This window comes from Leptonotus elevatus, chromosome 2 (assembly GCF_054856555.1).
Source record: "Leptonotus elevatus isolate MCC_2025b chromosome 2, RoL_Lele_1.0, whole genome shotgun sequence".
In the NCBI taxonomy this organism is placed as follows: Eukaryota; Metazoa; Chordata; class Actinopteri; order Syngnathiformes; family Syngnathidae; genus Leptonotus; species Leptonotus elevatus.
Genome location: NC_141240.1, coordinates 2,919,302 through 2,933,057, shown reverse-complemented (window position 1 = coordinate 2,933,057; position 13,756 = coordinate 2,919,302). Strand labels below are relative to the sequence as shown.

The following is a 13,756-nucleotide window of genomic DNA, read 5'->3' as shown; positions in this document are numbered from 1 at the left end:
ACCGAAATGAAAATTTTGGCCTGAAACCGAAAACAGAAAATGAGAAATGCTTGGCCCAAAACTGAAATGCTGAAAAGAATTATGGCAATTTTTTATTATCATTGCATTTATTATAATAACAATTATAATATTATTATAAAATATTTATTTAGCACAGGCATTTTAACAAAGCACAATATAAATTTAAATGCGTCCACACCACAGACATGTTGACGAATGGTACATTAAACACCAAACGCGGGGTGAGCATTTTCTGGCGGTGCGATTGCACTTATACGGATGACGCATTTGTAGGCTATTTGGAGCGGGACACGGTGCGCCGCACTTAAACTCCGCACATTCACATATTCACCAACGTTTAAAAATAAGTAAATACATACATTTCTTCGCACCACACAATCGGCTTTGGGAACGCACTGCAAAGTCACACACGGAGTCCTGTACAGGTCTTTAGTCACCCGGAGATAGTGGTAAGTGTTAACTTGTTAAAACTGTTGATAGCAATAGTGCTAACAGTAGCTAAAGTATTTAGCATGGCCACCAAAATGCAAGTGAAAAAGTGGAAGCGCTTGAGTTGTTCTAATCAAAGAAAAAAAAAGGAAGGCGCTGCAGGAGAAAGAGTAGCTCACCTGTAGTGCAGTACTCGGCAGCACTCTCTTTTTTTCGACCCGCTGAAATGGTGTGCGGTGTTACTCACACGGTAAAACGCCAGCAAGCAGCGAGGCGGACACTCACCTCTGCGTTTGGTGTTTAATTCAAACAGACGCTTGCTTGCAGTGTTGTTGGGTTTTTTTGTGTCTTTTTTTGGAAATGAAAATATGGTCACCCTAGGATATGTTGTACACAAATTTGTATAGATCCAAAATAGCGCTGCCAGGGTGCTGATGAGAGCCCATAAATACGAACCCATTGCCCCAATTTTCAAATCACTGCAATGGCTCCCCGTTTCATCCTTGATCAATTACAAAATTATGTTACTTACTCATAAATGCATCCTTGCACTGACCTATCTCATCATGCTACAGTCCTCCACCCGCACCCTCAGATCTTCAAACACCTTCCTCATCCAAGTCCTCATCCAGTACCAGGCTCTCCACTATGGCAGACCGAGCTTTCTACGGAGCCGCACTGCGACTCTGGCACAATCTCCCACTCCAGTTAAGAGCCACCCAGAGCCTGGACTCTTTAAAATCAGGCCTGAAAACCTTTTAATTGAGAAAGGCCTATAATTCTTAAGTAAAGTATTAATAATATTTGAACTCCCACCCCTCTCCTCTTTGTAGCATTTTGAGATTTGAGATCATGTTGATGAAAAGTGCATTAACATAACAATGTTCTGTCCTCATAAAGATACAATAGGCTTCCATTATATTGTGATTCTGACTTCATGGCCATGGCTACTTGTTGATTTCAAATCTGCAAAACACACAATAAAAATTCTCTAGACATATCACATTTTGTTTTTTACTGTATTCTTCCGAAGAGCTGTAAATTCTCTGATTTGCTTCAGTTCAGTACACTACAAATCATACAGATTTGTCTTCCGTCGAGTTTGGTAGCTTCCCTGGTTAAGTACTGGCTTGAGAATTAGTTAAAATCAACAGTTAGTTACAGTACCTACATTTATTAATATTTTAGAGTATACAAGGGAAGGGGGGAGGGGCATACTTGTGGTCAAGGGGCACATTCGATTTTTTTTTAAAAAGACAGGTCATTTGTATATGAGTTAAAGAAAGTTACAATATGTATTTAAAGTACACTTACTTTATCTAATTAACGTATTCACTCCCATCCATTTTGACTGAAGCAACCCCCTTCGCTCCCGGCTGTTTTACTGAATTTTGACAGATTTTGCAAGGCCCATAGAATATTGTGTTCTTTTTTTTTTTTTCAAAAAGAGCTCAGTATTGTTCATTCGGTAATGTCATCATCATTGCTCTTTTTTTTTATTCTTTTTTTTTTGTATGTGGGTGAGTATGTGTATGTGCGTGCGTGCGTGCGTGCGTGCGTGCGAGTGTGTGTGTATTCGTTAGCTCACCAAAAACCTATTAGAAAAAATCCCATACCGTTCACCTAAACCGAACACCGCCGTCAGGAGACCCGAGGGGACCAAAGAAAACAAAGGAAAGTGAAATCCAGCACCGGCCAGACACCACCCACCGGGCCACCAACCAGAATTCTTCACCAACCCCAGAAACATCTAAATTCCAACAAATCCAAAAAATCAGGGAGACCTCAAGAGACCAAAGGAGAGACTGAGGAAAGGAAGGAAGGACAAACGAAGCAGAGTGAGATCCACAGACACCAGCCTCCACCGATTCAATGACCTGAGGAAGAAGCAGATTGTGTCTGAGTTTCGATAGATGCTGGTGTGGTGGATCTGGCATGCATGAAAATCTCCACCAAAGAGGGGAGCCGTCGACCCCTGCCAGGACATAGCAAGCGCAACACCTCAGAATATTGTGTTCTATTGCTATAAAAACATGGAACCTACCAAAAGAAAGGTTAGAATCTCTCTTCTTTCATCAGAAAAAACTGTATTTGTATCTGTTTCCGTTTTGGAGCAATTAACATTAGTTTCATAATTATTCACATAACTGTTGAAAACACTGGGGAATAGAGCTTGTTACAACATGGCCCTGGTTGATCTTTTATACTCTGCAGCCACCTGCTGGCCGTTTTTGGTAATAACTACAATTGCTTAAAGCAACCTCTTCAGGTTAGAGGCTGCAACAAAGCCTTCTGTATGCTCTTGTATAAAGAAACCCTATTTAAAAACTTTAAAAAAATAAATAAAAATTAACCAGTACATACGTACCATATTTTAACTATGCATGCTACATGTTTAAAGTGCCTTTCAGGGCACCTTATTAAGAAGCTGATGATGACTGCAAATATGAAATGTATTCTTAACGTTGACATGTCCATCCATCCATTTTCTTAACCGCTTAATCCTTACAGGGTGGACCGTTGTAACCTGAGGAACTCCAGCAATTTTTTACTACCTGTCCATGACCCACAAAAATGGCTCCACGACCAACTTTTGGGTTCCCACCCACCAGTTCAGAATAAATGGTGTACCACTCTAGATAATAAAAGCATTTTCACTGATAGACACAGCACTTTACAAATATGTTCATAAAGTCAGTGATGCGGATCAATGCATGTGGGGCATGAAGCGGAGATGCGACAAATCACAAAGACTCCTACAAACAGCCTTTACCTGGTTCTTACGGTAGTCTTCCTGGGAATGTCGCAGGACGCGGTAGCAGAGTCGGAACATGTACTGGTATGGAGAGTTCTTCTGGTCAGCCAACTCCTCCAGACGGAGCAGAGGCCCTTCCCCCCCGCCGCGGTCCTTGAAAGGAACCTTGAGAATGCCGAAGATCTGAAGTATATGAAATGTGTTAATCAGCGGTGCACAGAACTTTAAATATGATGTAAACATCTACACTAGATTAGTGGTGGATTAGATTTATTTACTAAGACTTGGACAATGTGATCTCTCCCAAAGCGAGGGTAAATCATTTGTAGGATATTATTAACAGCAGTAGTCCCCCAACATTTTAAATATGCTGTGGTGCAAACCCCATGTCGAATTTTCTAAGATGACTTTTATTTTAAAAATCTCGGAAAAAGTGGTGCACACAGTGTAAACCTTTCTTGTGTGAACATATCATGGATGTTTTCCAGTCATGCTTTAAGATGATGCATAAAAAAGTACTTTCAGCCTCAATATGCACATTAAAAATGCTTTTCAGTAAAGCTGCTGTATGTGCAGAAGCTTAAGCCTAGCTCTATAATATATTCTCTCTCTCTCTCTCCCTCTCTCTCTCTCTCTCTCTCTCTCTCTCTCTCTCAATTTCCTCTCTCCATCTGTCCATTTCTTCCATTCTAGCTCTCAAACCAGTGGTTGAATCTCAAGAGAAGCCTTTTAAACTTCTGATCCTCTTTCCACGCTACTAGGTGTGTTTCCATTACCCTCAGTTTTACGCAAAAGGAAGCTAGTAATGGAAATACAGGCTAAAAAAAACAACTCTCAAACATCGCAAAAAAGTTTTAAGGCTCTCATGGTGGTTTTTGAGACGTGTCGAAATAGAAGTATTTCAGCCAGTGTCTTGGAGATGGTGTGTCCTTCTTTTTCCAGTGCATTAGAAATATATATATTTTTTGCAATTACAATACAAGTAAGAAATTAAACATCGTTCTGCATGACACACATTTACAATGTTATCAGAACATCCAAGAATAATCACTAAAGGTTCAGGTTCCAATTGAATATGAAGGATTTAAGACATCATTTCCAAAACATCTGTCCAGTATCCACAAACCTTTGGACACAGAACAAAACTATGGCTGGGAGTGTCCTCTGATAAGGAACATTTCACACAGGTGGAGGAGACCTCTGGATAGATGGCATGTAACCTTGCTCTAGAAAAATGAAGGCGATGAATCTTAAACTGGATTAAACAGTGCCTTGCATTACAAGAGCATCTATTAATATACTTCAACCCTTCTTCCCATTGTGCCTCAGTCATACCCAATTCTTCCTCCCACTTGGATTTTATTAACACAGATTTAACTGGCTCCAATAATAACAAATTAGCATAGGTACGAGAGATTAGTTTCTCTGAATTTGGATCATATGTAAGGCATTCATCAAGATTGGTGGTGGCAAAGCCTAAATGTCGTGCCGATGTCTCCTAACATAATCCCTTATCTGTAGGTATCTGAAAAAGTCACAGCCTAGAAGGTTGTACATTTCTTGAACCTGCTTAAGTGAGGCAAACTCCCCCTCAAAATATAGGTCACGAATAGTGTAAATACCGTTTTGTCTCTGAGTTTTAAATGTTTGGTCTAAAAGTGATGGTTTGAAGGATGGATTCTCTGCAATTGTAATGATGAGCGATAGAGACTTGATCTTAAAATGTGTTTGGATTTGTTTAAAAAAATCGTACAGTATTATGAATCACAAAATTGTCCTGGTATAGTGTCTTTCCAATTGGCGTAGGAGACAGAAGAAGAGCACCCAATGAATAAGGTCGGCAGGCCTCCTGTTCCATTTCCAGATACGAGTGACGCTGCATACTTTTACCAAATCAAAAAGTCATAAGCCGAATATGTGAAGCCCAATAGTAATTCAAGAAGACTGGGAGTGCCAGTTCCCCTTCCTTTTTAGGTTTGCTAAGATGTCGTCTGGCAAATCTGTGTAATTTGTAACTCCATAAAAATGGAATAATAATACAATTTAATCGTTTAAAAAAATATTTCGGCAGAAACACTAGAAGGTTCTGAAACAAGTAGAGAATTTGGGGTAAAAAACAACAACATTTTTATAGTATTGACCCAACCAATTAATGAAATACGAAGCATGTCCCAGAAAGTCATATCTGATTGCAATTTAGACATTAAAGGTGAACATTTTTCCTCGTATAGAGAAGTATGCCGTTTTGTCACTTGAATACCTAAATATGTAAATTGATCCTGGGTGATGCTGAAAGGTTGACTTTATAACCAAGCGGAGTTGATTATACGTACAGGCAAAGGTTTACTCTTATTCAAGTTTATCCAATATCCAGATAACGAGCCAAACTAGTCTATTTTACTCAAAAGAGCAGGGATGGTGGTTTTTGGTTGAGTGATAAATAGTAGCACGTCATCTGCATATAACAACATTTTATTTGATGCGTTCTCTGTGTCAAAACCAAAAATTGACGGGTCTGAACAAATGCTTTTTGCAAGCGGCTCAATTGCTTGCAATTGCAAGTCTTGTTCCCCTATGTAAAGCAAAACGTGGAGAGAATATTTGGTTTGTAAAAACCCGAGAGGATGTGTTGGTGTAAAGCAATTTAACCATTAAGATAAAAGGATCACCAAGTTTATACCTGTGTAAGATTTCAAACAAGTACGACCATTCTATTTGGTCAAATGCTTTTTCAGCATCCAATGACAAAACTGCTAGGTCCTCGTTAAGTCTACTTTTAGAATATATGATGTTAAACAGATTAGAAAAAGAGTTCCTCCCTGGTATAAACCCGGTCTGGTCTGGGTGCACCAGACAATTCAGGAACTGGCTCAATCTATTGGCTAAGACTTTGGAATATAATTTCCCATCAAGATTCAATAACGAAATAGGCCGATAAAAGCCCACCTCTTCACTACCTTTACCCTTTTTATGTATCAAAATTATAACTGCCTGTGTGTGTTGGTGGAAGGACCTGATCAAAAAGAGCTTGAGTAAATGTTTTATGGAGATATGGGCTCACTATATTTTTATAGAACTCACTCGGAATTCCGTCTGGTCCTGGAGCACGATTATTCCTTATTGACGTAATCCCTTTTTGTACTTTAATTCAATTGCGCTATGTTGCTTTCCTTCAAATGAGGAAATGCACAACTGTATAGAAATTCTGTCATTACTTTGGATTCTGTGTCATGTTTGGAAATGTACAAATTTTTAATGGAAACGCTTTTTGCGCATTCCCTGTAGTCATGTGACCCCCGCTCGGTCACCGAGTAAAGGAAGTAGGAAGTACAGGGCCACTTGCGTTCGTGTCGGATCTGCCTCCTGAGGGAATAAGTCTTTTTAAGCACAAAGTGATTTAGTAATAGAACCAAGGCTGCCCCGGGCAACAGAGCAATCGAGCGACATACGGCGCACGTCGTCGTTGAAATCCGTTATATCTGTCCGCTTCATAACATGAGTTATAAGCGCGCGCACGCACAACACTAACACCAAATGCCCGAACACGCACGATGAGGGGAGAGAGATGTTTTTATAGTAATCCTAACAGCTCCTGGCGTCTGTCTTCCGTAAACATTATAAGCACCTACTACAGAACTACGGAAACTCGCAAGATGGGACATTATGAAAATTGCGTGCCACGGGGCTGCAGGGAGAAATTTTTCACTTGGATCACATAAATAACTTAAGTAACGCTTGTACAATAACTATAGGGCCGTTATAGAATGGGAAAATGTAAAGAGTTACGTTAGAAGTCAGAGCAAAAAGTAGTTTTGTTATATAACGTAACGAATTTAAGGGCGGTAGTTTCAACACTGAAAATAATAATAATAAAAACTACAGATACACATGCACACACACAGCGTGGCGATTCGTGAAATAAAAACGTCATGCGGTCTGTGGGACTGAGACACAACGTCCATGAACCTACATTCACAACAAAAGCAAGACAGCGATCTGGAACGCTTCCTAGCGTTTCACCACGTAGTTTGTTTGGTACGATTGCCGCTCATTCGTGCACCGTTGAGGAGGAGGCGTGTCCCTTGGTGAACAACCACAGTAGAGCACTTTAGCGAGTCAACCAAAGAGAGCACCGATGACTACTTCCACTACTTTCCTGGCACTATACAGCCGGGGCACTATTTTCTCCAGCAGCGCCTTTTCTGAGGTACGTGATTTAGCACTTCCGCTTTTTTAGTGGCAATCCAGTGGTCGGCATTCGGGCTAAATAGCTTTGGCATGGATGAAAAGCACTACTGTTACCTGGGTACAGTTCAACAGCAAGTAAATACACTTACCAGCATTTGTATGCTACTTCCTTGCTCACCATTTATCCCGGCTGGCCGTGTTGTTGCAACAGACAGGATAGGACACGGTGTGTGACAGACCGTACTCAAAGCTGATTGGCTACCGCGAGGCGAAAAGCGAAAAAAGTTTAAATGTTTCAACTTTGGTGAATATGCGAGTGAGAATTTTTGTCACGAATGTGCGGATTTTGGTGCGCCGCATTGCATCCTAGCGCTCTAAACGCGTCCTCCACACCGCCCCATGAACTTTCGTGCCAGTCCGCACTAAGTACATTGACTACAATGCAAATGCACCGCCCCTGCTTTTAGTGTGAATGCAGCATAAGAAGCTAGCGCGCGCCACGCACACACTCATTACATTTCCACATTCATGTCTTCATTACATCAGTCAAATTTACAAACAACTCCACACATTTACCATCTCCTTTTCTCAGTTTTCAGTTGGGTATTTAACTGTTGCATTAGTGCACATATTGACAGTTTAACACACAGATGATGCACGATGCAGGAAGTCCAAATATGGGCATAGTTTACTGGCCCCTTAAAAGCTCTGTTTATGCGTCTCAGAGAACAGGTGAATTTGTTTCATTATTTATTAACGGACAAAAAGGGACCATATGAGCAAATGTTAAGTGAGAACTAAATAGGATTAAAATGCCTTGTGGGCTAAAACAAATTAAATAAATATCTAATAAGTTCCATGTGGTGCCTGGGGGAGGGGCAGAGCATAAAGGAAACCCCGCAATAGGGACTGAAAGATGTACAACCCAGTTTTATTTAAAATAAAGACTGGTCCAGGTCTGTGGGCCAGCGTCTTTTGGGGCCGATGTCATGCAATTTCATTATTATTTTCCTCAATTTTATCCAACAGACCGGCCCACAATTTAGATGGAGCAATCCAATAATCAATTTGCAATATAGATAAAAAACTGAACCAATCAACATCAGTGACAGAGCTACGTGATAGCCAGGTGTGGTCAGGCGACGGGGCGGGCCCGGCCAGGCCGGTAGGCCTAAATCAAAATGGACTGGTCTCACTGCCCCCGGTGATGTCAGACAGACTTGATTGATATTGTTAATTAGACTGCTCATGTACATTCTGGCCTAACTTTATCAGTCTTTTATAAAGTAAAAGACTTATTTATCATCAGCAAGTAGTGGTGCAACGGATCATTATTATTGATCCATGGTTGGTTCAGATCTATAAATGACTAAATAAATAAATAAATGAATAAAAGTGAAAATAAAAACATATAAAAAATTTAATTCTACAATTAAATACAAAAAAATAATGTAAATGAAAAAAATAATAATAATATATATATATATCCCTAAATAAATAAAATAAAAATGTAATGTCAAAATAAATATAAAAATAAATACCGGTAGTCCTCAAGTTTTGGTGGAGTTCCGTACCTACGCTGGCAATGTAACCCGAATTTCGACTTAAGTCGGATTTCCCCTTTAAAGTCGATATTTACATCAAAATACTTTGTACAGTAATTTAAAAAAAAACATAATTTAAATGAGCCCGGAACCAATATCTCGTGTTTCTGCACAGACATTAATTGCTGACGGACGGCAGAGTAGAGCTAATTCAAACTGATTGATTGGTAATAAGGACAAGGCACGGGCGCCGTAAAGTCGAAACGACATAGGTCACGTGCGACGTAACTCGAGGACTCCGTGTATATAAATAGAATTAAATATCGATCAATAAATGAAAACGTTTTGCTCTCACATTTATTTATTTCATGCTGCAGACGCTCTATCAGGTAGAAATGTTATCCAAATGAGGGGGTGGTCCTAAGCGTGTCTTGGGTTGAGCTCGCTTATGACTTGAGTTGCTCGACAACAAGTCGTAGTGACAGTGGACAAGATAGTCGTCCAATGCTGGAGCTCTCCACGCAAGCCGTCGATACTTCCTTGTTCGCTAAGCCGCTCACTCGACCATTGAAAGGCAGTTTGCAACGGCGGAGCCCAACCCAAGGAACACACGCTTAGGACCGTCCCCTCATTTGAATAACATTTTGACCTGACAGAGCTTCTGCAGCATGAAATAAATAAATGTGAATGCAGAGCGTTTTATTTATTGATTTATATTTAATTATATTTATTCTGTATTAATTTCAACATTAATTTTTATATAAAATTTTGGAATCTCGTTTTGTATTTATTTATTTTTTTAACTTTTATTTATTTAGGGATATATATATATATATATATATATATATATAAACAGACACTGGCAGCCACGCTTCCGTCAGCCTGCCCCAGGGCAGCTTTGGCTACTTAAAGCAGCTTGCCGCCTTATTTTCACTTTTATTTATTTATTCATATATTTAGTCATTTAAGGTTCACATCGTGCACGATCCGTGGATTGGTAAGTGGAAAAAACAAAGTACACATTCACACAAAAGCAACATGATCAGTCCACATTCACTATAATAGCAGCAGAGGAAGTTGAAAACCGTTGTGGTCCTCAAATTAATGATACAGTCACTGGCCAGGTTGCATATATCCGACCTCAATGTCATGAAAAGTCCAATATGTGCTCTGCGTGGGAGGGGGCATTAAGCTTGATTTATGCTTGACGCATCCGCGAGGTCTGCACGGCTCGGGAGACGTACGGGAATCGGCAAAGTTGTTTCGAGTAACAGTTGTGACTTTATATTTGACTTCAATTTAATCCCACTTGAAACATGAAGTATAAAGATGACATTTGTGGTGGTGATATTACTAAGACGGCTCATTTATTATGCGCGGCACTGTAAGGGAGAGAAAAAAAAAGGAGAAGTCCCTATGAGATGAGGCGCTCATTTTCACAAAATATGATTTCTACCTCCTCCCGCATCAGTCCTCTGTAGATAAGAGATGGTAAAAATATGAGCCCCGCAACGAACTTATAAAAGTCCGTGGCCCTGACACGCTGGACCATACGCAGAGGTGGGTAGAGTAGCCAAAAATGTTACTCAAGTAAGAATAGCGTTACTTCAAATTAATATTACTCAAGTAAAAAGTAGTCATCAAAAAATCACTCAAATGCAAGTAAAAAAGTATTCACTGAAAAGAATACTCAAGTACTGAATAACTGCTTGAACAGGAAGTCTGATTTATTTAAAATTTTTTATAATAAATCAATGTCATCTGACATTGCTTCATTTTGACATATATAATAGTATTTAAAAAAATTCTGTAACGTTTTATTGTCTTAGAACATAAGAAAATATAAATGTGTGCAACACTTTACATATATTGGCCAGCACGTGTGTGCACTGCACCAGCGGTTTTGACTGTCTACCTGTCACATCTATCACATCTACCCTAGCTTCTTCTACTTGGTCGCAAGTTCTCCGACAGCTTCTCCTTTCCCCCTGTCCCGTTTTCCTCCCGCACTGGTGCTCCTCCCCTTTTCGCTCTATCTCTCCATGACTTATGTTCTAACTTCTGCCATGATGTTAAAGCAGGCATGGGCAGTGTCCTCCTTTTTTTCTCTTTTCTTTTCCTTGTTTCAGAGCTTAACGACCCACTTACAAATTAAATGTTTGATTGACGCTAATATGCGAAGATGACGCTCCCTCCAAAAGTAAACGGTGGCGCGTGTCCGCGGAAATGCTCCCACACAGTCAGTCAAGCGGCGCGCTTACGTGAAAATACGATAAATCTCATGTATGAATGGGGCAGCGGGTAAAGACTCTAATGTAGCCCAATATAGCGGAGTAAGAGTAGCATTACTTTTTCACACATTTACTCAAGTAAAAGCAAAAAGTATTGTGTGGTAAAACTATTCTTAGAAGTACACTTTTTTTCAAAAAGTTACTCAAGTAAACTGAGTCAATGTAACTCGTTACTACCCACCTCTGTAAATATGTATGGTCCATATGTATTTACTTACGCAAACACAGCGTTGTGAGTGACGTTGTATCTTCTTCTGCGCATGCGGGTCACTTTGGGGACGCATTACGTCCATACAGCAGACAGACTGAGGTCGCAATAATAGGTAATGTGAACGGTTACTGAAAAAAAATCGGATTTTACCAAAACATCGGAATTGAGCATTAAGACCTGCAGTGTGAACATAGCCTAGATCACGCGAGACTTCGCCTGGGAGACCGTGTTTGTTGTGCGTGGGTGGAAAAAAAAGTCACGTGAGACTTGTCGCAAATATGTGACGTCAGGTAGCGCTTTGCTTTTAGGAGGAAAGATGTACAGAGAAGCGGACAACAGTCACAACGTGCATGTTTAATGTCCAAAGTATGGAAGAGATGTTTATTTTATATGAACTATGGAATGCTGGATAAAAGTGTCACCATGTACAAAGACTGTCAACCGCGAGAACATCAGATGTACGTACACACTTGATGAGCCGGTGTTCTGTCAGATCAGCATATCTCGTCAGATCAGCATACCCCTATAGTAAACTCTATCTGTTGCCTCACCCTAAACTCAACCAAACACCCAACCTGTTCTTACTGCGCATGACCTGTTTCCTACAGAGCATGCACAGAAGTGCAAGGTATGCTACTTCTACGGGTATGCTGTTTTGTCGCGACACCGGCATGGATCCGGTGTGCAATCACACAGACAGACAGGACTTGTTCCAATTAAAACACCCTCAATTTGACCAGACAAAAGGTAATAACGACGTTAATAACCCGGTTTATTGTTAAAGACTTAAGCCATACTGCGTTGTGGAGAATGAGGGCTTTCAGGGCATGATAAAAACATTAGCGCCCCCGATATGATGTGTAACTAGATTCCTGTCTGACAATCACTCTGCAGTGAGTTGTTTTAAAAACCAGGGTATTGAACAAGCCACAATTTAGTATGTTTTTTGCTGTTTTATATCATTATTTTATGGTTTTGTTTATTTTTGTGTCTGATTTTTTTTCTCCATGAACATCACTTTGTATGCAGCAATGGGTGTTTTTAAAGTGCTCTATGAATGAAGTTGAGTTGACTAAAGGTTTGCACATGCAAAAATCGGTGAAAAGCTGATTACTGACACAAACAGAAGTGGAACTTAATCTACTAACCAGGCGCACCCAGGATTACGTCTGACTAATGGGCAAAATTACAACAGTCCATTTTGCTTATTCTGGGACAAGTAGATTAGTTTAGCATGAGTAAAAGTGCGTAACAACCATCGTTACTGTGGAGCAGAGGAGGTCCTGTTAAAATGAGAGGTGACATGCTCTTGCAAACATTTTTTTAAATGTCTGGGGGGGAAAAAGATCCACTGTATATTCAACAAACCAATTTTGGAGGTGTTGATATAAAAGAAAGTTTCAATGTGAATGTTTAAAAAAAAAAAAAAGAAGTGGCCACCTAATGTCCTAAAGTTAAGGATACACTTAGACATTGGGTCCAGCAGAGATTGTGTAATCTGTCCAAGATGTTCCTTGCCTGCTTGAGGATGTTCTGCTCCCTCATCAGTTTCTGCCTCTCACGGTTGGCTCTGGTCATGGTGACGTCCAAAACTGGCTGGCCACTACTGACTGTGTCTGCCACGAAGAACACCACATCCTCTAGCAGCTTGATAGCAAAGCTGTCAAAGACAAAAGTGAACATGTACAAAGAACATTCTCATGCGGCATCAATGTGACAAGTGTCTCACCGGCGGTCATTTTGGCTGATGAAGCCCTGACTGAACTGATCCACCACCGTGCTCAACATGGCGCTTGCATCGTTGGCAAAGTCTAGATCCCGAATCTCCATCACAGGAACCGAGACAATGGCGAATGCCTCCTTGTCCTCTTTGGTGGGACACGTTCCTAACTACAAGAAAGACAATGTCAAACTTCCACACCAGGGGTAGGCAAACTTTGTGTTTGTCACAATTAACTTTTATTTTACACAGACGTGCAAAATATGTAAAATAGCTAATTTTAATGTGTTTTGTTTTTTTCTTTCCTTTTAGATTGTCCGGTTAGAGGGTGTCACATGCATGATATTTTCCATGTAAGCCTATCTTCAATATCCTCCTCTCTAACTTCAAGTGCACTCATGCCTTCTCTCACTACATCATCAACCTTTTCTGAGGTATTCCTCAATGCGGAGAACAAATTTTGGCCCACTTAGGTGGGTGTGACATTCATGTGGTACTTTAACCTCTCTTATTGGGTAGCAACATCTTCAACATCCAAATCGTCATTGTCTGCCATCTCTAACTATGTCTACGAAACATCTAACCTTGGCTGTCCTC

At 40.2% G+C, this 13,756-nt stretch overlaps 1 protein-coding gene across 6 annotated transcripts in view; it reads right to left on the bottom strand.

Annotated features, from left to right (window-relative positions):
* itpr3 (inositol 1,4,5-trisphosphate receptor, type 3) overlaps positions 1-13,756 on the bottom strand; it is a 197,050-nt gene that overhangs the window by 112,209 nt on the left and 71,085 nt on the right. For all 6 annotated transcript variants that reach the window (XM_086069881.1, XM_086069875.1, XM_086069876.1 and 3 more), the window contains 3 exons: positions 13,169-13,329; positions 12,958-13,099; positions 3,224-3,388 (listed from right to left, as the gene is read on the bottom strand). In XM_086069881.1, coding sequence (XP_085926007.1) covers positions 3,224-3,388; positions 12,958-13,099; positions 13,169-13,329 — 468 coding nt within the window. The remainder of the gene's footprint in view (positions 1-3,223; positions 3,389-12,957; positions 13,100-13,168; positions 13,330-13,756) is intronic.